Raw genomic sequence first — 27,912 nt, 5'->3', positions numbered from 1 at the left:
TCTGGACAAGCTGTAAGAAACAAACAACATTTTTACAGACACCTCTCTTCGCTCTTTGCCCTATATCCATCATTCATGGTGCAATACACAAAAAGTAGGCCAAGACAATCTTGTGGTGTATATTATTCATGTTTTAATACTCACAGGAGATATGCTCCAAAAATACTTGTTCTCACTGCAAAGGTCTTCAGTCAGACCACTGTCAACATTCATTTCTGTTCTTTGGCTTTTGGAGTCATTCACATGATCTTCATGAATGGGAAAGTTTAGCACAAGGGCTCGCTGAATTTCTACATTATGTAGTAAAGGCACAAACAAAGGATTTGTGCATATAAAATAACACCGGCAGCGCTGCAGACTGCATGCTTGGTCTCAACCGACATGTTCAAGGTGTTGCTGTGAAATATCAGAGAAGAGAATGGAAATGTCCACAAATAACTGCTGTACTGTTGTGTGGCTTTTCTATAGGCCAAGCCAACTTGGTTCTCTTCACCTCTTTTGGACTTTCTGGGAAATATTCAGGAATTACCCATTCAGTAATACTGCTTCACATAGAGCCTATAAATGTTAATATGTCTGTGAAGGTTCTCAGTCATCCAGGTCATCGTAGTCAAAGGAGCTTGCAAAGAAAAGCGTCTGGACTTCTTTAAGTTGCTTGAAGACGTTTCACCTCTCATCCGAGAGGCTTCTTCAGTTCTAAGGTCAAATGGTGGAGAGTCCCAGATATAAACCTGGTGGGAGTGTCCCCCCACAGAGGGACAAAAGGACCCCCTGATGATCCTCTAATCGCCTGAGACAAGGTGTGGAGCTGGGTGTGGGTCCCAATCAGCCAGAGTTTCAGGTGAGTTTATTGTGAAACCTGGCCCCACCTTATCATGCGAATTCCTGAGGTCAGATGGCCCAGGGTGTGAGTGGGCGTTAAGGCGTCTGGGAGGGATCTCAAAACTGGATTATAGATGGCAGAGAGTTGGTGTCGTAAACCACCGCCTCTGTTCAAAGATGGTCGCTCACAGTGGACATAGATGCTTCTTTCACTCCTCTTTCAAACCATCTGTCCTCTCTGTCCAAAATGTGAACATTGGCATCCTCGAAAGAGTGACCTTTGACCTTTAGATGCAGATGGACAGCTGAGTCTTGTCCTGTGGAGGTGGCTCTTCTGTGTTGTGCCATGCGCTTGTGAAGTGGCTGTTTGGTCTCTGCGATGTAGAGGTCTGGGCATTCCTCGCTGCACTGTACGGCATACACCACATTGTTAAGTCTGTGTTTTGGCGTTTTGTCTTTCGGGTGAACCAGTCTTTGTCTGAGTGTGTTGCTGGGTCTGAAGTACACCGGGATGTCATGCTTGGAGAAAACCCTCCTGAGTTTCTCTGATACACCGGCTACATAGGGCATGACAATGTTGTTGCGTCTGTCCTTCTTATCCTCCCTCGCTGGTGTCTGATCTTCTTTTCTGTGCCTCTTTGCTGACTTTAAGAATGCCCATTTAGGATAGCCGCACGTTTTGAGTGCTTCCTTTACATGTGTGTGTTCCTTCTTCTTCCCTTCAGGCTTAGAGGGAACTCTGGCTGATTGGGACCCACACCCAGTTCCACACCTTGTCTCAGGCGATTAGAGGATCATCAGGGGGTCCTTTTGTCCCTCTGTGGGGGGACACTCCCACCAGGTTTAAATCTGGGACTCTCCACCATTTGACCTTAGAACTGAAGAAGCCTCTCGGATGAGAGGTGAAACGTCTTCAAGTAACTTAAAGAAGTCCAGACGCTTTTCTTTGCAGGCTCCTTTGACTATAAATGTTAATTCATTCTCCAACAGAGATGTTGGAGAATGAATTAACATTTATAGTCCCACAAGTATTTTCTCTTTTTCTTATCGCCCCATTTCAGAGGCTGAAGTAGAAACTTTTACTTCCTTTGTTCTAGAAATATTATCTTCTGTGTTGGGGGTCAAAGTAACTAGTCTAAATTCAAATGGGAGACTGTGCTGTTCTAGCACACCCTGACCAAAGGTTTCTGGATTTCAAGTCTTACCATCAGTTGAAGCAAGGCCACCTGGTAAAATCCGTTTGACGTAGACTCCAAACTCCTCTCCTGTTAGCTCCTTCACTCCACCTATCACTTTAATTCCTGTAGAGAGAGAGATAGAAAAAGAGTACTTTAATGATTTTTTGCTCTCCAGCCACTTTGTGCCTAGTAAAAACTGACTGTCATCTTGAGATGGCAGTGGAGTCACTGCCTGGAAACGATGCATCATAGGGAACACTCTGATTTCCAGGTTAATGACAGTCCTGCAAAACCTGCTCAAGCGCACCAGACAGAGGTTCATGTCTCCTGGCACACTGTTGTCAGATTTCTTCCAACTATGACCTGGTTACATTTCTTACAGCTCAAAGGGGTTCATTTGACTGACAGGCTTCCCTCTGCATTACTGTCTTTACCCTTGAGGTGACTGCTCTTATGATTTGGCATTATATAAATAAAACTTAGTTGAATTTCTGAAACAAAACGAGCTGGTTGGACTGTGTGCATTTAGACTGTGTTTTCCTGTCTCTGAAACCTGTGCCACTGCAACCTCTAAGCATAGAAGAAAGTCTTTATGACCAGATCAAGCTTTATGTAAAGCACTCTTACTTTAATGCACTTTCCCCTGTACACTAAATCACCACTCCACCACTATGTCACTGTTCCACACCATTTCCACAGTAAGAAGCAAATCAATTACAAACAGAAGAAATGCCCCTGTGAGCTTGAGGGTCCTGCTCAGTATTTTACTGTTCCTAGGACAGTATCCTTCTGGACAGAGATCTCCAATGTTGTTCCTGGGATCTGCTGGAGCCACTTGCCCAGCTTGGGAGTCACTGCTCCAGTTACCACTGGAACCACTGTTAGCTTCACCTTCCACATTTTTCGAGTTCTTTTCTCAGCCGTTGGTACTTCTCCAGCTTCTTGTGTTCCTTCTTCCTGACATTGCTGGTATAGCTACTAGAGATGGACTGATCCGATATTACGTATCGGTATCAGCAGATATCCAAATTTATGATATCGGTATCGGACATAAAAAAGCGGTATTGTGCCATCTCTAATAGCTACATCTATTACTGCAGCCATCTCTGGTTGTCCACCACTACTATGTCTGGTCCGTTTGCCATCACCAGTTTGTCCATGTGTATCTAGAAGTCCCACAGGATCTTAGCACAGTCATTCTTGACCGCCCTAGGGTGCGTCTCCCATTTTGACCTTAGGACTTCCAGGCTATACTCGGCACTGAGGTATTCACTAAGCACGCGGTCAGTTATAGTCATCTTCCTGATGTACTCGTGGATGTTCGTTGTCTCATCCTGGACTGTGGTTCTGACATTCAGTAGTCCCCGGCCTCCTTCCTTCCACTTAGCGTCTCAGGATGCTGGACTTGGGGTGAAGCCCTCCATGCCCGGTAAGGAGCATCCTTGTCTTATTGTCAGTGGCTTCTATCTCCTCGTTTGGTCACCTTATTATCCCAGCAGGGTACCTGATCGCCAACAGGTTGTAGGTGTTGACAGCCTAGATCTTGTTCTGACCATTCAGCTGACTCCTCAGGACTTGCCTGACCCTCTGCAGGTACTTGGTGGTTGCAGCTTTCCTAGTCTTTCCCATTTGCCTGTGGGATCCCCAGGTACTTGTAGCTGTCCTCAGTGTCTACATGTTGCCTTCTGGTAGCACGATCCCCTCAGTCCCCTGACAGGAGCTTCTATGTGGTACTGAGGCAGGTTATTGGCCGGTATTTGGATAGGACCAGTCCCTTCTGGGGATCCTTGGGGATCAGGACCTTCCGGCCTTCAGATAGCCATTCTGGGTGCGTTTCATCCATTAGCAGCCTCATTGAGTGCAGTCAGCTTCTTCAGCCAGTAGGCGTGAATCATACTGATCAGATCAGCTGATTAGTCTCAGTGATGGTTGCAGTAGGGATTGTCCATAGTGCTGCATTCAAGTGCTGCTTCTAGTAGACCTTCAGAGGGTAACTTATGTAATCTTTCTAACCGGCTACAGAGGATCCAGGTTTCCAGCTTTGGCATGATGCAAAGGAGAAAAACTCCAATATGGATAGAAAACGAATAAAAATAATACTGTATAAATAATAATAAAACTATAAAATAATAAAACTATAACTGAATCAGTGGACAAAATGATTCCAAGTTCCTGTGTTTTATGCACACTTTACACACACAGCTCTAACAGCCCATCTGATTCCTGCACGTGGATCTTTCATCACTCCACAGAGAATATAGTAGAGTTAACGCTGAAATCAGGCCTTCTTTAGCTTAAGGCTTCCACTGGCCTGCTGGAGCCAACACAGAGTGTTACAACTAATTGGGTCTGGAGTGAAGGGCTCAAGTTAATTATCGCCTGGTGGAACAGTGGGGTTTTAAAGTTCCTTGTCTCAGTCCTCCCATCCTTTTATACTCTTCTCTGAGGAAAACAGTTTCTTGTTCTTTTAAGCCTCAAAGCAGTCTCCTCCCCTCATCTATCATCAGATAAGAAAAACATGCAGCTGGAGCAAATATGAAAGACTTACATCCCTTGTTCTTATTCAGCTTTGCATTTACTTTCCGAATCATTACTTCCCATTCACAATGAGTCAAGGGCATATTTCTTACACAAGAGCTGAATGTTCCAATACTTTCAGATCTAAATAAAATGTTATTCAGTGTGATTACAAAAGGTTCTTAAAATGGTTTCTTATTCCCCAGATAACACAAGAACGTGAAATATAAAATGTCTGAGTAGTGAGAGTGATTTTTGAAAACCGTCTTCTTTAAAGCACAAGCTGCAGATGCTGCCAACATGTCAACAAAATGAACCGTGACGGACACGATTTTCACTACAAACACCGCCCCCTGCCCACAGGCTGATGCTGCACTGCTTTCAGCTGCACTAACAGAGAGATTCAAAAGTGCTGTCCTCCATATGTGATTGTGTGCTACAGTGTGTACAGCAGCCCTTCCCCCTGCTGAAAGCTACATGTGTACACTAAGGAAGCCTTAAGACTTTAATATATGTATCAGAACAGTGTGCACCTGCACGTGCTCAGGTTGGATGGGAATTAGTTGCTTTGCTTCTCGCCTGCGTGCACATATTGATACACAGGTTGGCTTTTACGCATCTTCATTCTTCAGACTTTTTGGCTCTCCAGTAAGTCACAAAACCTTTGACACTGACACATATGTATAAATACAGCACAACCAATTACTTAAAATCACTGTTATGCCAAAAGCATAACTGGATAGACAATAAAACCCTCACAGTGGCCAGTTCATGACCGATGGTTATGGACTGGACTCCTCAAAGCCCGGACCTCAACATTATTGAAGCAGTGAGGGTCATCTTAAGAGAACATCCAAAGAAGAGCTTTGACTATCCATCAAGAAGCCTGGAGAAGTATTCCTGAGGAATACTTAAAGAAATGACAGAGACATGCTCAGTCTGTCAGCTGCCTCAGAGAGTTCAGGCAGTGAAGAAGAATAAAGGTGTTCACACCAAATATTCACTTTCAGATTCTCAGTAAATCAGTAAATCACTGGACCCATATTGCATAACATACATATACGCACTTTACAAAAGCATATAAAATGCACACAAATTGTGTGCATTTCTTTTATTTGTATAAATAAATGAGAAAACAGAGCTGCCCTATGTACTCTGACTCTCTGAATTCCATCCATCCATCCATCTTCATCCGCTTTATCCGGGGCCGGGTCGCGGGGGCAGCAGCCTAAGCAAAGAGGCCCAGACCTCCCTCTCCCCAGCCACCTCCTCCAGCTCGTCCGGGGGAACACCAAGGCGTTCCCAGGCCAGCCGAGAGGTATAATCTCTCCAGCGTGTCCTGGGTCTGCCCCGGGGCCTCCTCCCGGTGGGACATGCCCGGATCACCTCACCCAGGAGGCGCCCAGGAGGCATCCTTGTCAGATGCCCGAACCACCTCAGCTGGCTCCTTTCGATGTGGAGCAGCAGTGGCTCTACTCTGAGCCCCTCCCGGATGGCTGAACTTCTCACCCTATCTCTAAGGGAGAGGCCAGCCACCCTTCGGAGGAAGCTCATTTCTGCCGCTTGTATTCGCGATCTCGTTCTTTCGGTCACTACCCACAGCTCGTGGCCACAGGTGAGGGTAGGGACGTAGATCGACCGGTAAATTGAGAGCTTCGCTTTTACACTCAGCTCCCTCTTCACCACGACGGACCGGTGCAGCGTCTGCATCACTGCAGCTGCAGCCCCAATCCGTCTGTCGATCTCCGGCTCCCTTCTCCCATCACTCGCGAACAAGACCCCGAGATACTTGAACTCCTCCACTTGGGGCAGGACCTCATCCCCGACCCGGAGTGGGCACTCCACCCTTTTCCGGCTGAGAACCATGGCCTCAGATTTGGAGGTGCTGATCCTCATTCCCGCTGCTTCACACTCGGCTGCGAACCGTTCCAGTGCGAGCTGGAAATTCTGTTATTTAATATTTATTACTGCTTTAAATGTTTAATTTCAAGAATAATTATGAACTGTATGTTCAGAACGTAAACATATTCAGTTTTATTTATATATATTTATATTTATTTATATACTGCCAAATCACAAGGTGCCTCAGCAGTGCACAGGTTCTTTATGTCATCAGCTTCTGCAAACGTTACTAAACATCAAGTCATGTAAGACATCATCTTGGACATGTCAGCAGTAATAGAGTAATACAGTTCTGTTCTGAGGAGATTTATACACCCTCGTGAATATATATGTGTGGACGTATAAATATGGACATAAATACATCTGTATGAAGCATTTTTGCTTCACTGTGATGTTTGGCAGCTTGACAGTAGTTGCATTCATGGACATGAGCTGTTTTTTCTTGCTTAGTTGCAGCAGCACAGTGATGGTGGATAGCAGATAGTGGAGGATAAAAACAACAGCAGCTCCTGTATTCTTAACCCCGCTCAGTTAAGTAGGTTATGGCTTTGACCTACTTCCCCTGCTTGGCAAACACAGTGATCTGTAGCATGATACCTACTCTGCAAATCCCTTTAAAACGCAGACTAATATTATTTAATCTGCTCATTATCATGCTCCATCGCCAGTGGTTAGTGGAGGATGGTTGAATAAGGCTATGTAGATGATTCAGACAAACTGAACTCTGTTGGGTCCAAAATGTTGTTTCTTTATTAAATTCATGGCTTCATCTCAGCTTGTATGTATTTGGTCAACTATGGGGTATAAAGTGTCCGACCACCACGTCCTGTGAGGGGAACGGTTTCTCTCAGAACTCAGGTTATGTTGACACACATGCAGAAAGCACGAGCTTTATTCATGTCCGAGTGTGTGGCCGAGCCTGAAGTGGATGTCGTGCTTCTCCTCTGATAAACCTGCTACCCAAGGGATGACAATGATTTTCCGTTTGTCGTTCAGTTTCTCCCCAGCTGACCTTCTTTCCTTTGCATCTTTGCTGATTTGATGAAGGTCCTGTTGGGATAACCACATGTTTTAAGAACTTTCCATCCATGTGTTTTCCTTTTCTTTCTCTTCTCTGGTGTTGCAGGGTCCTGATTACTCCAAACTTGTGTTCCACAGCATGTTTGGAGTCAAAGAGTAGGTCTGTGTGTGTGGGCTTCAGTGTTGAGGTTTCCATCTTCCTCGATGCATACAGCACAGTCCAGAACTGGCAAACTATTATTCTTCTACTTCTTCGGTTTTGATTTTGACCCAGATGTTATCCACATGTCTGTGCCGGTCTTTAGGTGCTGTTCCTTTGAAAGAACCAAAAGCTTTACTTTCCACTTCCTCCTTATAAAGGCTGCAATGGCTGACACTGGGGAGCATCCATATTTGGATGTAGAAACCCTGGTTGTATGTGGTGGTGAGGCGGGGTGAAGCTGATTCGGTTCTCTATGGCGTGGTCTTACTGTCGGTGTTGGTAAGTTCTTGTTTGCCTTATATGGAACTTCCAAAATCGCTCTTCTCCTTTAATGTCTTATGGAAACTGTGCTTTGTCCACAAACGAATGGATCACTAAAGTCAATGTCATTTCATGGACATTTTTTTTATTAAATATGTTACAGTACAGTACTAGCTACTTTTTAAGTAATCACTATTTGAATGCGGATCCTAAGTCAGACGTGAGCTGTGTAAGCAGTCAGACAAGTGCGAGTGGAAAAAGTTGAGCATCTTATTGAAGTTAAAGAGCAGAGCAACATCTACAAACAGACACATATGAGCTCTGCAAACACAAAGAGTAGTCGAGTGTTGAGGTGTGTTACTTACCTAGGCCGTTCTCACAGTCTGTGAACTCCATGGAATGAACAGCCCGGTCGACTCCGTACGGACCCATTAGTGTCCTGTTAGAGGTCAATGGATAAAAAGGAAGCAGGGAAAGGAAAGAGAGGGAGGGAGAAAAAGATGACGAAATAGGAAAAAACTATTTTTTTCACAGGATGCACTGCTACATAGGAGAACTTTAGTATTGGGAACCTCAGATAGCTTCTCCTGTCTAGGCCTGAGACTTTGTCACCACACACAAGGCAAGGAGTGTCTTCAGTGTGTGCTGCAGATACGTCGTTGTGCAAATGAGTCTTCTATTCATGGTACTGTCAACAATCGTTCTCACATTATGAACACAAAAGAAGACTTTCCTCACACTGCTGTTTGAAGACAAATCCAGCTGTGACAGTAGGAAGCAGACATGAGATCGGGTAACTCAAAAGCATCTTGGTAAGATCTCACAGTGAGCACTTCTCTGAGAGAGGGCTGGCACACACGTTGTTCATCTTATGCAATAATGCTGCACAAGAGGACTGCACACTGCAGCTTTCCCCTTTTCCTTCTTTACTAATCCTCATCTAACACTTGCAAAGCCTCCCTTTGCTTCCCTCATTAGACACTAAAGACAATGCAGAATGCTGCAAATGAACAACATAAATGTCACTTTTTTGGTATCTGGAACGATGTCTCTTTAGCACTTTATTTTAGTTTGCAGTTCCCTTCCTGTCTACACCCAAATGACACAAAGGACTATCAATATTTTAGCTGCAGAGGGTTCGCCACTGCTGTCAGTAAAAACAATGAAAGAAACACTGGCCTTATGAATGTGGCAGCAGAATGTAGCTCTGTGTACAGAGCTTCAGATTCTTCAGATGATATTCTGATAGCCTGCTCATCGGCTGATAACACATAGACGCAACGTTCAGGATGGAGCTGGACATTTTAAAATCATCTGTTAAGGATGGATATACAAAGTCTCACACTGGGATTCACTGTTGATTTTTGTATTTTTGTGGTTTGGATTCATTTTACTGCTTTGGGCTGTCTTTGATCAACGGTCATGACAATTTGCATATTAATGATCAAGCACTGAGCTCGCAGCCCGTGTTCAGTGGTGCTAGTTTCAGTTTTTAGGCAAATGTCCTGTTGGGTTGGGGAAACCTGCACTTGGATGAGTGACGAAACGTTTCTCCTACATCCACATTTTCCAAAAAGAAATTTGTATTTGTATTCCTTGGACCAGAGATCGGGTTTCCACTTTGCTACAGTGCATATTAAACTGATCATGTTCACATGTGGCTTCTTCTTTGCAGGGTGGAGCTTTAACCTGCACGTGTGGACAGCACAGCAAGCTGTGTCCCCACACAGGAAGTGTTCCTGAGCCCATCGATTTCCACCACACTGATCATGGTGGTTTTAATGCTGCTCGAAGGACCAAAGATCACACGAACAAGTGAAAAAAAGAAAATGAAAAACTGCACCACAGCCTCTCCACGACACTCTTTTCAGACCCAGTTGTGTTACTTACTAGTTAACCCGATTAGCTGTAAATGTTACTCCAGCTGTTTCTTTTGAGCACCACTACTCAAAAGTATCGACGTACTGTAACTCGAGCCCTTGCAAATGCTGAGGCTTCTACCTCGCTGAATATGGCGCTTTTTAACGCTCGATCTCTGTCTAATAAATGCCAAAAATGAGCTCACTCCACAGAAACAGCCCTTCTTAGGGTCTCAAATGACATTTTGATGAGTAGGAAAATACTCTGTCCTACTTATGTTGGACCTCACATCAACCTCACAGTGTTGACCACCACATCCTCCTTGAAAGGCTTCAACACTGGGTTGGTGTATCTGGAGCTGCCTCAGAGTGGTTCTCCTCATATCTACATCACGATCCTTTTCTGTGATGTTCTCCGGTTTTAGGTCATCCTAAATTCACATGTGACACATTGCTATCTCAGCTTCACTGGCTTCCTGTGGAATTTAAGTCCATTTTAAGTTCCTGGTCTTGACATTCAGAGCCTTGCATGGACTGGCACCAGCCTACATCTCTGATCTGCTGCAGCCATATGTCCCCAGCAGGTCCCTGAGGTAATCAGGGCTTACTTGCTATAAAAAAGACTAAGATGAGGACTAAGGGTGACGGAGCTTTTGCCACTGTGGCCCCGAGACTGTGGACTCTCTCCCCCAAACCTCAAGAGCTGTGGACTCAGTCGTCAACTCAAAACTCACCTTTTTAACTGTTTTTGATTAATTTTTGCCTGTTTTATATTGACTGTTTTACCCTTTATTATTTGTTATCTTACGTGCAGCACTTTGTGACTCTGTCTAGAAAGGTGCTACATAAATAACATTTTATTTATTTATTTATAAGCTTCATACAGTCTGTGGGCACGACCGGAGTCACGAACACACTCGCTGAAGCTCTCAAAAACTCAGTGGTTGTGTTGTTAGACACACATCGAAACATATAGTAAACATAACTGAAGCAGCTCCACACTGCCGACTGCATCATTCACCCTAACGGATAACATGTCGATGAGACGAGCTTCCAAAAGTCTGTCAGTAAATTGAGTTTAAAGGGTCAGTGAAGTTTAACATAGTTCAAGTGAAGACATGAAACTGATGTGCTGCACAGGCTTATAGCTACTTTTCATCAATTGTCCCTGTTGGGCTACAATCTAAATAGATACATTTTCATGAAACCAAATTACATCATAAATACAATCACAGTTACTCGACAATCATTTTAAATAAAATTTAAATCATTAGTTAAAATGACTACATCTCTGATTTCCCTTTAACCTTCAATGTAAAACATCTAATGTCTGTAATCAGACGTTAGATGTTCCAACTTCGGTAAAACACGGATCACCAAATCAGCAACATTTACAAAATCAATGAGCCACGCAGTAAAAGCACAGATTGAACATTAAATGTCCACAGTGGAACCAGCGTGTTCGTGGGAGCCGATAAAGTGCCTCATTGAGCCTCTTTTCAAAGGAAACTTGGGCACTTGGTCTCTGGTGTGGAGCTCATCCGTTTGTAGCGCATGCAAAGATCACTGCATCATTTCACGCGGAAAACTAGAACATATCGATAAGCCCGAGAGAAGAGCACGAAGCTCTGTGTGAGACACGAAGCAGATCCACGCGCCTGTGTTACAGACGGACAGTCGGCGTCACGGTTACCAGAAAAAGCCCGAGAAGACACGCGGTGTGTTTGTTTCCACGGGACAGAGTTACGGTTAGTAAACGCATCTCCGTGTTTACAGAGTTCAGCTGTCAGCATCGTGTCGCTGTCACGCACTAACCGCCACCTGCGCACAGCCGCGCGCCTTTACCTGCTGATGATCACCGCTCCTTTGTACATGACTGAAAACGTTGGCATGTTGACATGGAGCCCGGTTCTCCGGTGAGACAGGCGGAGGCTCGGTCGCAGCGTTCAGCCTTCAGCCAGCAGCCACATGATGGAGCACAGGCACTAATTCCAGCGGAGCAGCCTGTGCGCTCCAAACATCTCCACCTTCAGCCACACGGTTAATCTCTTACATAACGAAAGTCGGCGGGAAATGAAAAAACCCTCTGAGGCTGGAAATGATGCGGTGGTTTGTTCGCACACATCTCTCACCCTACCTGTCAGTTTCTCTCGCTGTGCAGCGGCTTTATTTGTTGCTGAAACAGCTCCGTTCAATCTGCCTTTCCCCTCTCTGTGGATGTTTGTGCTACTTTGATGGTAACGTGTTCAATTGTGTTTGGCCTCGTTACGCGTGAACATTTCCACAGATTCTACCCACACTTCCATCTGTATCAACCACAGCTTCTTTTAACACGATATTGGCCATCGCGCTAACAAGTTCTTGTTGAGCCAGAGAGAAGGAGGGGCTTTAAACACATTAATGCACAAGTGCCCTACTCTCCATTTAGAAACTGCAATTTAATCCCCAGATGACATCCATCACTCTGCCTTCATCTTTAGCATTCAGACCTTCTGCTGTCATCTTCATTTTGGCTTTATTTTGATCAGCTAATGTTACAGAAATGCGAGAAAGGAAAGTTACCACAGTGCTGTCTCAGCTCAGTGCTGCTTTTGTTAGAGACAGCCTCATCCATGATCCCTACAACCAATTTAATGCAAAGACGAAATCAATCAATCAAACGGAGGCAACGACGCGTAAAGATACAACGCTGGTGACTGTAACTGTTTGTTCAAAGCGACCAAAGCAAAAGAAATGTGCATCCATGTGTTTCCACCCAGCAACATGACGGTGCCCCTCCCACCGGACACAGGTGAAACCTGCTGCACCTGTGTTTGAATTCACTGTTACATTACACTACATTCATAAAAGTGCTCCAGTAAACACTCTGGAGCTTCTTTTTGATTCGGTGTGTAACTTTTCTATCAGTAAAATATCCTGACTGCAGGTACAGGTGGAGGTTTGAATAGAAAGAAGACACTGAGTATATTTTTTAAGGTTCTTTTGTTATTACATTACATTGTTATTACATGTAGATCCTTAGAGTGTCATTTGCAAATTGCCCAAAGGCGCGTACTAATGAGAAAATACATAAACATTTTCTCATATGGTAATTTTAGTTGCTGAAAGTTACCCCCCTAAACGAATAAAGAAATGCAGTAATTACACCATTATCTGTGTGCTGTATTATAAAGTTTCTGAGTGACGCGAGCCTGAGGCTGCAGGTCTTTGACACAAACAATAAATAACAGTAAAATTCACAGGAACGTTTCCTGGAGCACCGCGTGCTGAGATATTCATCTTCAGCCTCTGAAACAGCTGAGAACCTACCTGGCGAATCCTAGAGGCACTTTGAGTCTTTGAAGCATGTCTGTGCTGTGGTGCTAAAGCCTGGACGTTAGCTTGAGGTTGTTAACATTTGCTCTGCATATTTCCAATCACGATGCACCGCAGCTGCCAAGCAGATATGGAGAGTACCAATTGATGAAGTGATGATAAGCTTATGCACACAAATCCATACGGCACAAGCACGAGCTAAATATAGGCCTCAGTAAGAAGGCTGCTCAAATACTCCGAGCACAGATCCGACTGTGTGACACACGGAGTTGCTTACAGCTCAGTGGGGTGAAACAGACGGCAGTCTGCTTTGCTTCAGGCTGTATCACTCCACACTAAAGCTGCTCTAATTATCTTTACGTGTTTCCTCTTTCATTCCTGCTTCTTTACATTTTCCTCTTAACTCTTTGACTTCTAGCTGCTGAGCACACTCACGTTTATCAGTTCTTAACTTCACATCTGTCTCTGAGCTTCTTCCTTCTTCTGTTTTTGCATTCAGCTTTACTTCCTGCCTGTGACCAGTGTTGGTCAAGTTACTTGAAAAAAGTAATCAGTAACTAATTACTGATTACTTCCCCCAAAAAGTAATCCCGTTACTTTACTGATTACTTATTTTCAAAAGTTAATAATTACTTAGTTACTTAGTTACTTTTTAAAAACACGATTTACAACCTGAATAGGTGATAAAGTGATAGATCTTTCAGCCCAATTCTACTTTTTCTGCATAATCATCATACAAAATGTAATCAAATGGAAAAGTCTCTTTTTAAAACTTGTTTTATTAGTTTTAATCTTTTAACTTTATGCATCAAGCAAAAATTTAATTATCTGCAACATTCTCTGACTGGAAGAAATTAGTTTAACATTTAAACCTATTTTCTGCACATTCCAGCACATAAAATAAAATATTTTGTGTGTTTACACTCAGTCTTTCAAATAGATGCAAGTAAAACACAGCAGAAAATAAATAAAGTCAAAGACTAGCGGTCCTGTTGCTCTATTTTCACCTGTAAAGCAGGAGTGGGGTAGGCGGAGGTTTACCCTGGTGCAGGTGTGCAGCGGTCAGTGGAAGAATCCGCGAGTTTCTCTGTGAGTTTCCCATTACGTCGTAGCTACTCGGTGCTTGTTTGGAAGTTTAGGGTTTTTTTCGCTGTAAAAAGAAGTTTTCTTCCCACGCACAACGGACACTAATGTTTTTGTCACTTTTTATGGAATCAAACTCAAAGTAAGGTCAGTACTTCCACGCTTTAAACGCTGCACGCTCATACTCTCTCTGCACTCGATATATGATCCATTGTTGATCTGCACACAGCTGTTGTCACGAACGTCGCACTCGCTTACGTCACTGTCATGAGACATTATCGCAAAAAATCACGGTTTTAGTAACGCAGTAACGCAGCGTTCCTACGGGAAAGTAACGGTAATCTAATTACCGTTTTTGCAATAGTAATCCCTTACTTTACTCGTTACTTGAAAAAAGTAATCTGATTACAGTAACGCGTCACCGCGTTACTGCCCATCTCTGCCTGTGACTGTGTTGATTGTGTGCACTTGTGTCTAACCACCATTAGCATACACTGTATGTGTATAGTGTGTTTCTGAACTTGTTCTTGTGTTCTTGGAGTCTGCAGTCTGTCTCCAGCTGGTGTCTCAGTATGTTTCATATACAACCTGCGTGTCCCTGGAAAGTACATTTAAACTTTTAGTCTGTAACATGGATTGTTTTGAGTTTTGTCCATGTTAGCATAAACACAGCGGGTCCATGTTTATGTCTGTAGTTTTGATCAGAAATTGATTAAAAAACAACAACAACAGATAAACAAAAAACAGCCAGATTTGTTCAGCAAAAACACCACATTAATGATGTTTGAAGCATAAACCACTGATGTTACCATTACCAGCACTGAGCTGCTATGTTAGTTTAATGTGATTCAGATGTCACTGGTGGGGTAAAAAGCCAAGCTATGAGTTTCACATCCAGGTCCATGTTTGAGGCTTGGCTGTAGATCCCGTATCGCCTGCGTGGGTTCATTGGACACAGTAAATAGCTCAGCGGGGCAAACAGGAGCCCAGAGAGAAGCAGCAAGTTTGACAAATGAACCAGGTCTGTAAGTTAGACACAGTTATCCTTATTACTGGTGCAGTGTGGGGCCCTCTCTGTGCAGGTGACGAAGATTTAAACCAGTCAGCTTATATTAGGGTTATATGTATAGGGTATATGTTATAGTGCACGATTCTGTCTGTCCATGAACAAAATGCCATAAACAAGCTCAATTTAAAACCAGCTGACGAGCAGATTGATCTGGATCCACATCATATTCTTTAAAGGACAGCAGTGTGGTCGACCCAGACGCTCTGAATTCTGTTCAGACACGCTGGACTCATGAAGTCAGTCCGTGCCGGTAAATCCAACTTTTAAGCTTTTAAAACTGATCCCAGCCCAGTCTGACTATCACATGGACTCACATGTGATTACACATTTAGGTTTAAAGATATTGTTATTAAAACAAAAAGGAACATTTCTGTTCAATCTATCAGTTTCTCAGTTCAATAAAATAAAATAAAATAAACCATTATTACAGTGAAAACGGTTCAAAACTGTTAAACCAGTGAGTTGTCTAAAGCCAGGACAAGCTTTGTGATGTTTTCCAGTTGTTGGGATTAAAGAAGCTGGAGTCCTTCCAGGCCCTTACCAAACCCTGAGGTCTTGTACTGACTCCAGAGGCAGGCTTTGGGAGCACAGATGTAAGCTTGGCTAATACTCGACTGCAGTGGTAGCCAACCTGAGATTTGTCTCCAAATGTGAAGCATCTCATCCTTTAGAGCCTGCAGCAGGCAAGGCTTCACAGTCCCAGACACTTCCCACAAAACACAAGGAGACACAGTCTTATCCCAGTGAGCAAAGTGGAAATTGATTCAAGCAGCTGATTAAAGTAACAGGCTCTCATCACTAACTTTCCACGCTGCACACAGTGTAAACCAGCATTTCCCAACCACTGATCAGGTGTGCCGTGGAACATGATTAGTACTGGCCAACCTGATTGGTACTCTGAGGCTACGTTCACACTGCAGGCGAAAGCGCATCAAATCCGACTTTTTTGACCCTATGTGACCCATGTCTGATCATGGTGTGACAGTGTGAACGACACAAATCTGATATTTTCAAATCCGATCTGGGTCACTTTCGTATGTGGTGCTGAATCCGATACATATCCGATGTTTTAGAAAGCTGCTGTTTGATGGTCATGTCGAATTAAATCCATCTTTTACGTCACTGACACAAGACAGACGCCAATTATCAGCGCCGGAGAAGCCATTGCAAACGCTTCCTGGCCATCCGGTGAAACTGTTGGGAAGACAACGTTGGAGAAACGTGAACATTATATTTGTTCTGTATAATCTGCAGATTCTGACAGAAATCTGCAGCTATCCTTTGAAGCAGCGCTCCTCTAAAACAGCAATAAGGATCATTATTAGGTTATTTACATTATTATGTAAATAACAAAATAACTTAAAGCAAAATTGGGAAACGTGAAGTCTGAAGTCTTTATATTAAGACCATCAGTCAAACAATACTGTTGCTCTGGGTCTGAACAGAGCCGTTGTGTGTGACGTCTTCTTTTGCGCATGCGGCCGCTTTGAGCGTTCACACTAGAGCGCGTTTGCTGTCACATTTTATTTGTAGTGTGAACGAGCAGACAAAACAATAGGATTTGATCAAAAAATCTGAATTGAGCATCAAGACCTGCAGAGTGAACGTAGCCAAAGCGACCGGTGTGAGTAACAGGCAGCAATGACGTTCTCTTCCACTAGAGGGCAGTACAACCACCTGCTCTAATAAATGTGTTGCCAACTGGCAGTAAAACAGAAGAAGAAGAACTTAAATAATAGTGATGGTGTGAGACGACGTTTAAAAAGAGAAAGTGTTCAGTCTGACCTGGTCCTGGAGAAAACTCGACCCAGATGAAGGCCCAGCATGAGTAGTGGTCAGAAGGTATACTGGGGACAAACCGAGCCATACTTGGTGGAAGAATGATCCGTATGGCTTTTGACATTTCTGTTTGGTGGGATTTTTCTAATGTGAAATATGAACCGTGGCTCTAAAGCCTGGGAAACACTGGTGCAAACACACTGCACACTTCACTAAAACATCCCATTAGTTGCAAAGCTGCAGTCATAAAGAGCTGGGACATCACTGCACTTCTTGTTGCTTCTCACATTATTTGTTTGATTTCTTTCTGCCTGGGAGCACGAGCAGCTGAGTGTGTGAGCGATGTGTGCTCTCCTTTGTTTACACAGACGCACACACTGTTGTGTCTCTTTGTGTCGTCGTTTCCCAACAAATGAACACGATGTGAGTCCACAGAAATGATCGAGTATTTTATGAGATTTTATTTTGTGTTATTATCTGATGTCTTTGGTTCCATTGTGTTTGTTTCTGTGACACCAGAATTAAGATTTCACTTTATTATGTATGTCTCTATATAATGTTGTGAACATAAAACAGTATGTAAAGCCAGCATCATCTCTCCCAGGAGCAACAAGGAACCGTTAAGCTTGACAGAAGCAGTTATTTGAATTCTAGTTTTCATCACACGTGTCTGTTTAAAGTGAGATAAGATATCACAGCCTGCTCACCTGTGTGCAGTTCAGCTTTGTCAGGCACTTCCTGTCTGACTTTATTGTCTGGTGTTTTACTTCCTGTCTGTCGTCGTCCTGACTGACTTTAGCTCCGAGGTCCCCCAGGTGTCTCCCCTTCCCTTCTTACCTCCTCTGTATTTAAAGTCGCTTTAGGCTCAGAGTGTCTGTGTTCGTGGCTATTATCTCGACTCATGGCTGCTTTGCATAAGCTGTGGCACTTTTTCTGAATTCCACCTTAATAAAGGTGGTTTTGTCATTGAAATAATAACAACAGCAGCTCAACCCTGATAACTTACTGTAGCTCACTGTACCACTGAGAGGAAGAGGAAATAATCCTGGATGACCACGGCCTTACATGGGACTGATCATCAGCACACGGAGGAAGTTGCATTGTTGTGTAGTTAGACAAGAGGAGGCCCCAAATCAGGACATGAGGCCCCGATGAGTAAAGAGCTTTAACCTGGCAGACGCACAATCTAAAATGAAACAAAGACCCACAAACAGAGGAGCTTCTAACTAACACACAAAGTCCGAGAGAGCAGTGGTGGGACCAAGTCATTGTTTTGCAAGTCTCAAGTAAGTCTTAAGTCTTTATCCTCAAGTCAGAGTCGAGTCTCAAGTCTGAAACTTTGAATTTCAAGTCCTTTCGAGTCTTTAAAAAACAAAAAAAAGCATGTTGCAGTTATGCTAAATATGTAAATATTAGACCATTTTTAAATCTCTGTTTTTCTCAACACATGACGAAATAGTGACCTTAGAAAATATACACAAATTGTGAAATTGCACCTCGATAAGATGCAGCTCAATTAAACTTTGCTCCAAGAATAATTTTCACAGACAGTTCTGAGATAAGCTGCATGTTATTCTTGGATGTGTCCGGCTTTAAAATAGCATGACAACACACACATTAAAGTTAGTTGACATCACAAAGTTAGAGGAAGTCATGACCTCATCGTAGCAAAAGAGAACCGACCGTTCTTTATGCAACTTACACTGTCGGACAAAGTTGAAGTTGTTCCATCTGTCTGTGATTCTCTTGCATGTTTTGCATTTCGTTTTTTTGTTGACTACTTCATAGTTTATGTAAAAAATGAAAAAAATAACTCTTTGCAGCATTTTTGAATGTTTTCTTTTTCTTCTTAAAAAAAAATCTGGTTAATTTGATTGGCTGTGCTCCAGCTCACGCACACATACGTACGGAGTGTGGTTTGAATGAATGAATGAATGAACTGAATTAATGATGTACACTTTCTATTTAATATGTGTGTTACATTTTAGATTTGGGGTGAAATATCAAGTCCAATTCAAGTCCCAGGTCACTGGTGTAAAAGTCCAAGTCAAGTCTAAAGTCATAAAATTAATGACTCGAGTCCAAGTCATGTGACTCGAGTCCACACCTCTGCGAGAGAGGACCACAAACAACGGAAACATGAACCAAGGAAGCAACTATAGACATTAGATACACATATGTAGTAATTAGACAATCAGAACAGTCAGAAAGGAGGAAAAGGACAAAAAGTTCAAGCATAATGAGAAACAATAAAAAGTCAACCTTGGAGGTAAAACCTGACAGAAGAAGCAAACTCAGCACATATGAGACAGAGGGAACGCCAACAGGGAACCACGATCCAAACAGAAGAATCAAAGCTCTCCATGGCTCCATGAAATCAGGACAGACAAGACAGAAATCCTGCCAGTGTCCAGACAAAGCCAGTGTTTAGGAGACAATGGACAGCTCCCACTGTCCAGCACTCAGAGGTTTTCACAGTAAACTTTCTAAAAGCATCCACAAAGACAGCCCCCATGGTGAGATGGAGCTGTCCTGATGCTGATCGATGACACACCAACGTATGGAGTGCAGCACCCCAGCCCTGCCTCGAGTTTTGAAGATAAGCTTGTTTATAAAAACATGCAGTTGGTTGTTGACTTGCCTGCTCTGGACTCTTACATCTCCTCTCATATCCATGTTGCATTGGTTTGTTTGTTTGTTTGTTTGTTTTTTGCATATTTCTCAAATGGCAAAGCAATGTTTTGGGTAATCCACCTAAATGAGACTTTAATTTGGGTGACTTGTTCACTTTCATCAGCAGCTGAATTGCATAACACATGGAAATCTGCATGTTTTAATCTAATACCTAGAGCAGCTTAGCTGTTCTTCAAAGCCTCTTCCAAAGATGCTTTGAAGAACTTCAGGGTTCAGCAGCAGCAGCAGGCTGCAAACGGCTTTTGTCTGTTTGGTGAGTTTAATGTTGAGATTCTGGGTTTTTTTCATTACATTATTTGAAAAAACTTGTTAAAAGCAAACTTTTATACCTTTGATTCATAATTTTTGCACTTTCGGCACGTCAGCATTCTTTAGTTGGTCTGTTAACTGCTGGTGAGTTGAAGTATTAAAAGAGATTCATGGATGTGAACAAGAGGTCCAAAAGTGCCTATATTGTTCTTGGAGGAACTTTTCGATGAACTGGAGGTGTCTCCCTTGTTATGTACAGCAATCAAGGATGATGATAACTGTTATAAATGTACACGTCCTCCTGAGATGACCACAGCAGAAAAAGAGCCGGACTGCAAACAGACGAAGGTGAAACAGTGTTTGAGTAAAACTGGAACTGTAGACGGAGACCAAACAAACAAACTGAAAATGAAAACATGAGCTTCTATAAAAAGACAAAAATCCAACTTTGTCCACCGAACAGTTTGGCCCTCAGTCCTGAGAGCTAAAACATCTGATAATAGAAAAGTTTGGACAATACATGTGTATCATAGATGCGTGTGTTAATGTCCATGCAACATTACATGTGACAGCTCTGTGCAGCCACACAAGCAGTTTCATCTCCTTTTGCCATGGCAACAACCATTTGCCTCGGAACTTTAATCACTAAATCCCCACAGTGGGTCATTATCAGATTAGGAGATTATCCAATCCACACGGAGAAATCAAACAGGCTGGACCCAATCACTGAGAGACATCCGTGCTCCTCCACACATGTTTGTACATCTTTTGTTATCGTGATGGCATGTGCATGTGTGCATGTGTGCATGTGTGCATGTGTGTATGTGTATAAGAGACAGCGTGAGAGAGACAGCACGAGTGTTTGTAACAGAAAGAGACAAGGAAAACTAAAAGCATGGTTGATCCTTGTCAAGCATTTCCAGTTACAATGCTGCCCCCTACAGGAAGGGAGCTGCACTGCATTTTCTGGAAGATCAAAGTGTGGAAGGATCCCATTACTGATGTATATGCAGTGTTGGGAAGGTTACTTTTAAAATGTATCCCACTACAGATTACAGATTACATGCCCCAAAATGTATTCTGTAACGTATTCTGTTACGTTACTCAATGAGAGTAACGTATTCTGAATACTTTGGATTACTTAATATATTATCATGCTGTTTACAACTACATGAATGTACTATTGCTGTGATTTATTACTGTTACTGAAGGTCCGCGGCTCCGAACCGTAGTAAAGGGACCTCTGGCTAATACGGTGGGTTCTGTGTCGGCTCGTAGCTGAAAACTAGCTTTACTTTGTTGTCTGGGTCAACTTTGCTAGCAGAGACAGAGAGAGGCGTTGAAAGGCTGCTCCAACAGAACTTATTGTTTTTGGAGGAAAACATGAACACGGTGTACAGTCGAGTCTTAATAGCTTACTTACAGCTGGGCTCGTCAGGCTCTCTTCTTGGCTGCAGTGGTTATTATTATATTTACATGCTTCCAGCTCCCGTTTCTGCTCGATGACAGCTCGTACTTTTCCTTTTTCTCCCTCCCTCGCTCACAGACACATAACGGGTATGGCAGTCCATTCTCCCTGCAGCACGGACTACACTGCCCATGATGCTACATTCTTTAGAGCTATACCTGTAGCATTCTGCCTGTTAGCTTAGCACAACAACAACAAAAAGGCCTCTCTCACCCAGGAAACACGCAGAGAGAGAGAGCGTCACCCTGTAACCATGGCAACCGTAACGCCGCTGCCTGGAACAACAGAACGTAGCTGTCAAACAAAACCCAAACAGTCCTGACCCGCCACAATATGAAACAGGGAAGTACCGCCGTGTAATCCATTTATTTCAACAAAGTAACTGTATTCTAAATACCACCTTTTTAAACGGTAACTGTAACGGAATACAGTTACTCAGTGGCGGTCCTAGCCTGTTAGGCGCCCTGGGCGAACACCCCCTCTGGCGCCCCCCCCCCCATACACACACACACACACATACATTTGAAGAGGGAGAGAGTATGCATAGTATGCAAACGGCTACTAGACAGATATCATACTTCGTCATACAGTGAGAACAGGACAAATCAACAATTGACACTTACTAATTAATTTTATATTATTGTATATATTGTTTGGAGTTTAGTCTGTTACTGTTACTATTTGTACCATTTCTTCTTGGAGGAACTGTAACCCACATAATTTCCTTAGGGATTAAGAAAGTATTCTGATTCTGATTGGTTCAGGATGACCTGCCATTATCCAATGACACATCTGCTTACCTGTGTCTTTTGCTCGTTCCTCCTTGTAGGAGTCATAATTAAATGTATTGAATTTTAAGGATCACTGGGTTTTTATTTGTTTGGTTGCTATGGTAATGTGTAAGAGGAGTCATGTGGGTGCTAGCGGCGACATTAAGAGGGCGTTGTCAGTCTGTCTTTCACTGGTTTGATTTTGACAGAGAGGAGGGCTGGGTAGCCGTAGTTTTTGTTGACCGCAGCACAACGAGTTTCCCCTTGTTGCATTAGAGCCTGTGATGTTTTAAGAGTTTGAGCCGATCACATTGCTCTGTAAACTTTTCAAGCACTTTAATAAACAAGCAAGCAATTCCACCTCTCGCATTATTGCATAAAGTTGACAGGCAAATAGACAGGCTCAGTCCCCGGCCTCTAGCGACTGTGGAAGTCGCTACACTCCTCTTCTTTTCTCTTTTTTTAAACTTTAAAAACGGGTTGTGTGTGAGACTTTAAATAAACAAAATATAAAATATACATTTTAAATTGTTATTGATCCCTTTACCCCGAGTCCTAAAGTGTATATTTATTTTTTTTACTCTTAAATATTTATTGTTTGTTTACTTGCACTGTTGTAACTGGAGCCTCGTCGTCTCGTCTCTCTATACTGGACTGTATGTAGCAGAGATGACAATAAAGTTTACTTTGACTTCAGCAGCGAGCAGGCGCACTGAGGGCTCTCGCTCACTTGCATACAGAATTTCGAAAAAACATCGGTGCAAATTATAAGTCTGTATCATGATGTCTGGTGTTTTCGTCTCTGTTAGTTTGTTTTTATTTTGTTTTACTTTGCGAGTTGGTAATTTTTGCTGCTCCAGCCAGCCAGAGAATCCCCGCCGCCCCGCCCTCTCCTCCCAGTGCCACAAGCAGCAGGCGCACCTCGCAAACGGAGGGCGCCCTTACTCCCAGCAAATGGGCGATAGAAAATCGATCGGTGCCTGTGCCATTCCCAATATGGGCTCGCATGATGTCGGGGCAGCATGAGTACAAGCATTTTTTTTTTTTTACCGATGCCCATGATGCCGCCCCCCACTACGATGCCGCCCCGGGCAACTGCCCGTGTCGCCCGTATCTAAAACAGCTACTGCAGTTACTCATATTTTGTATTTTAAATACGTAACGGCGGTACATGTATTGCGTTACTCCCCAACACTGTGTATATGTTTGTGCAGTTGAGTGGCGTGCACGCCGCTGTCACAACACCTACAACGTGGCCCTAAGAGAACCTCGAGGCGTTTCACTCTCAGCTCTCAGTGACTCTTTCTGCGATATTCATCCCCATAGTCTAAGGAGCTTGCAAAGAAAAGCGTCTGGACTTCTTTAAGTTACTTGAAGATGTTTCACCTTCATCCGAGAAGCTTCTTCAGTTCTAAGGTCAAATGGTGGAGAGTCCCAGATATAAACCTAGTGGGAGTTTCCCCCCACAGAGGGACAAAAGGACCCCCTGATGATCCTCTAATCGCCTGAGCCAAGGTGTGAAACTGGGTGTGGGTCCCAATCAGCCAGAGTTTCAGGTGAGCTCATTGTGAAACCTGGCCCCACCTTATCATGTGATTTCCTGAGGTCAGATGGCCCAGGGTGTGAGTGGGTGTTAAGGCGTCTGGGGAGGGATCTCAAAACTGGATTATAGATGGCAGAGAGTTGGTGTCGTAAACCACCGCCTCTGTTCAAAGATGGTCACTCACAGTGGACATAGATGCTTCTTTCACTCTTTCAAACCATCTGTCCTCTCTGTCCAAAATGTGAACATTGGCATCCTCAAAGAGTGACCTTTGACCTTTAGATGCAGATGGACAGCTGAATCTTGTCCTGTGGAGGTGGCTCTTCTGTGTTGTGCCATGTGCTTGTGAAGTGGCTGTTTGGGAGCTTCTCGGATGAAGGTGAAATGTCTTCAAGTAACTTAAAGAAGTCCAGACGCTTTTCTTTGCAAGCTCCTTAGACTTCTATGACCTGGATGACTGAGAACCTTCACAGACATCCACACATTGTTTAAAAGTAAACACACTGTGTAGGCCAAACTACGTGTGGGGGACGTGTTATTAATGCTCATTAAATATGGTGATATCTGGTACGCTATCTCAATGTGTGGCAGGGGGACAAGAGATAAAAACGTTCAGTCCCACATAAAGTGGGACACCTGTACACCTTTTTCACGTTTCCACAACAGCAACAAGAAGACATGCTGGTTTTCCATTATATAGAGCCATCAGTCAACAGGAGCATACGGCTGATAGAAGAAACTTATTCAATTCAATTGTACTTGTATAGAACCAAATCACAACCACACTCGCCTCAAGGAGCTTTCTATTGTAAGGTAAAGACCCTACAATGATCAAGAGAAAACAGAGAAAACCTGCAGAATCATATGAAGCCCTAAGAGCACGTTGGCGACAGTGGGAAGAAAAAACTCTCTTTTAACAGGAAGGAACCTCCAGCAGAACCAGACTCAGTGAGGAGCAATCTGCCATGACTGATTAGGAGTGAGGAGAGGCAGCCAGAGATTAAACTAATGATCAAATGCAGAGCAGTGTTTAAACACATAGTGCAAAGTGCTCTACAGGGGTGATAGGGTACTGTGAGGTCCATTAACTGGCTTACTCGCTTTAATACAGATTTTACTTGCTGTCAAATTGTGTTTTTTTATTTTGTTGTTTCTGTATTTTAATTTATTAGAATCTATTTTAATCTACTGTTTTATTGATGTCTTTTCTCTTTCTAAGGTGACCTTGGGTTTTGGCACCCTCAAATAAAATGTATTATTATTAGTAGTATTAGTTGGGATGGTATTGATAAGATTTTCACGATTACGATTCTTTTATCGATTCTTTTTTAAAAAGGAGAACACTAAGGTCGATTAGCTCAGAACTTTGTTTTATATCTTCTCTCTGAACAAGATAGAAATTTAGGAGTAACATGGCCTTACAAACCCAACAGTGAGATCTTAAGAGATCCACAGCCTACGGCTCTTCAATGGGGTGTCACAGGGTCCCCAGGAAAAAAACTGTAAATGTAAAATAATGAAATAAATATTCTTCTGTAGCAATAACAAAGTATAACATCAATTATTCTGTAGCAATTACACAAGAATATCCAGTAATGTCCCTGCCTACAATTAAACACATTCACTTACTGAAAATCATCTGCTGTGGCAAACGGCTGCAAGCCTTTGACCACAAACTTAGTCACTGCTCGGTGACATTCGTCTATCCTGACCTGAAAGGAGACGCTACGGTAGACTGCAGCGAGAACTGCCAGCATCTGAGCCAGACTCTGTCTCATCATGGTCACCTAAACGCACAGTAATGGCAGGTTTTGTAATAAGGCAGATCGCGCTAACATAATCTGCACTGTTAGTTGATTATTTACCTGCCGCATTAACGGGAGAGGACGTGCAAACGTTACCGCTGCTGCTGGGTTGAGATTCACGAGTCCGGAATTAAAAACACGACATTCATTTAAGGTCATCGCGTGTTTGTGAGCAAATGCTTTTGCATATTCGTAGTGTTTCCTCCCTTAAATGAAATATCTACTTTTCAAGTATTGCAAGTTGTCCTGTTGTCATCCGTTCTCGTAAAGTAAAACCAAACTTTTGAGCGTTGAGCTTAGGCGCCGTGTTTCCTGCCAGGTAAATGACGCTCCGCAACGTGGTGACGTCATTCGGGGCGACTGGAATCGATAAGGGAATCGTTTGCAAAAATGGCAAAAAATTCCAAGGAATTGAAACACTGGGAACCGGTTCTCAACTAGAACCGGTTTTTGATACCATCCCTAAGTATTAGTATTATTATCAATGTTTGATGGTATTTTACGTTTAACGCTAACATGAGGTTGATGTCTGGCTTTGAGTGTGTATGGCTGCTTGCCCGTGCTGCTGTGTGTGTTATATATGAATGAAACACATGGATTCCTAACTACAGATATGGGAGGCTGACCGGCCGGACTACGGAGGCTGGAACTTGATGGGTGCAGCTCTGAAACTAAACTGACGAGAAAGCAAAAAGTCACAATAAATGGAGAAAAGTTAAGCTAACTTGAGTTAAGATATTTGGGTTTTTTCGTTGTTCCTTGTGCCAAAGTTTGGATTTTTGTGTTTGGTGTATTTTTGTCTTCTTGTCTTGAGTTCTGCATTAGGAGTTTTAGTCTTCTTGACTTTCACAGCTGCTTTGATTTCATTGTGATTCCTGTTGTTTCTACCAACCTCAGTGTTCCCCTCTCGGTCTTCTTCTAATGTTGGTTCCTTTGCGTCCCAGGTTTCCTACTTCCTGCTCTGAGAATGCTCACATAAAAGAGGGCATTTGATTTGCATCTAATTTCTCATCAGTGACCTGAGCACCATCTACTCCACTCAGACACATTATCAAAGGATTATGGGAATCTATTATAAAAAAGCAACACTTTCTGCAGTTAAGAAGCCTATGTGTATGTATATGTATACATATGTATATTTAGTACATTTCTGAATCTATTATGTCTTTTAGGGACCACTCAACAGTTTCCATATATAAATGGCAATTATGCACTTAAAGCACACTGTAAATAAAAGAAGCAGAGCTTTTTATGCTCTGAGCATAACTTGTTCAGCTACGTTACCACGGTGATTTACCTTGTAAAAAGAGAGCTGCACGACACCAAAAACAGACGTGAAGCTCCAACACAGTTATGAGCTGCCATGCTGTGTTCAATATAATGACCTTGACACAAGAGTGAATGAAGGACACGTGTGTGTCAGACACAGATGATAAGACCAGGTGACTAAATGAGAGCACGTTGTTTCCTTTGTCACAGTGATGTCTGCTGCCAGCACAGGCCTGAATCCACAGGACAGGAGTTGCGAAACCTGTCAAAGTGCATCCAGTCACACCTGTCACAGCCGGGGGTCAAACTCACAGTGGAAACAGGTTGAAGGTCAAACAAACAACACAGAACTACATACAAAGGTTAACCAACAGCTTTTGTAAAACGAGACAACTTAATGATCAAATAAGTCCTGAAGGTTTTATTTGAATACATGATATTCAACATCATCAGCATCTTGCACCTATTTTTCTTCCAAAAAGCCAGACTTTTATTTATTCTGAGTTAACTTCTGTAGTTCTGTTTGTAGTTTTCACAGATGTAATATTATCTACAGCTACTCTTAGTACCATTGATAATAATAATGGATTGCATTTATAAAGCGCTTTTCAAGGCACCCAAAGTGCTTTACAATGCCACTATTCATTCACTCTCACATTCACACACTGGTGGAGGCAGCTACAGTTGTAGCCACAGCTGCCCTGGGGCAGACTGACAGAAGCGAGGCTGCCATATCGTGCCATCGGCCCCTCTGGCCAACACCAGTAGGTGGTGAAGTGTGTTGCCCAAGAACACAACGACCAGGACAGAGAGAGCTGGGGATCGAACCTATTTCCCTATATTTTTCTTTGCAAATTTGCATCATAGGATTGTTTTTCGTTTTTCCTGCAGTATATAAAAATTGCTGTATCTCAAAAATAAAACTATGAAGACACTCAAAATAAATTTCCTGTGGTGGGAAACTATTTTTTGCAACTTTTTTGTATTTACAGTTTTGAGGGATAAGCCTCTTAAATTTCTCCAAGTAGAAATATATGTAAAAAAAACAAAAACGATTTTCAATTTTTTTGTAGTTTATTGCACTTTTTTGCAATTAATGTAGTTACT

General features: G+C 42.9%; 1 protein-coding gene across 2 annotated transcripts in view; it reads right to left on the bottom strand.

Annotated features, from left to right (window-relative positions):
* si:dkeyp-72e1.9 (syntaxin-binding protein 4) overlaps window positions 1–27,912 on the bottom strand; it is an 82,812-nt gene that overhangs the window by 52,301 nt on the left and 2,599 nt on the right. The window contains exons 1-3 of one of the 2 annotated variants that reach the window (XM_087837351.1): window positions 11,607–11,890; window positions 8,268–8,341; window positions 2,028–2,123 (exon numbers count right to left, since the gene is read on the bottom strand). In XM_087837351.1, the coding sequence (XP_087693477.1) occupies window positions 2,028–2,123; window positions 8,268–8,341; window positions 11,607–11,653 (217 nt within the window). In that variant the 5' untranslated portion in view covers window positions 11,654–11,890. Of the gene's footprint in view, window positions 1–2,027; window positions 2,124–8,267; window positions 8,342–11,606; window positions 11,891–27,912 lie in introns of those variants that run through there. The other variant, XM_087837350.1, reaches the window with a different exon arrangement.

The sequence above is a fragment of the Neolamprologus brichardi genome, unplaced genomic scaffold, assembly GCF_056152115.1.
Source record: "Neolamprologus brichardi isolate AB-2024 unplaced genomic scaffold, ASM5615211v1 NODE_ptg000031l+_length_7269946_cov_1, whole genome shotgun sequence".
Classification (NCBI taxonomy): domain Eukaryota; kingdom Metazoa; phylum Chordata; class Actinopteri; order Cichliformes; family Cichlidae; genus Neolamprologus; species Neolamprologus brichardi.
Note: the sequence above shows the minus strand (reverse complement) of the source record. Positions and strands in the feature narration are given on the sequence as shown.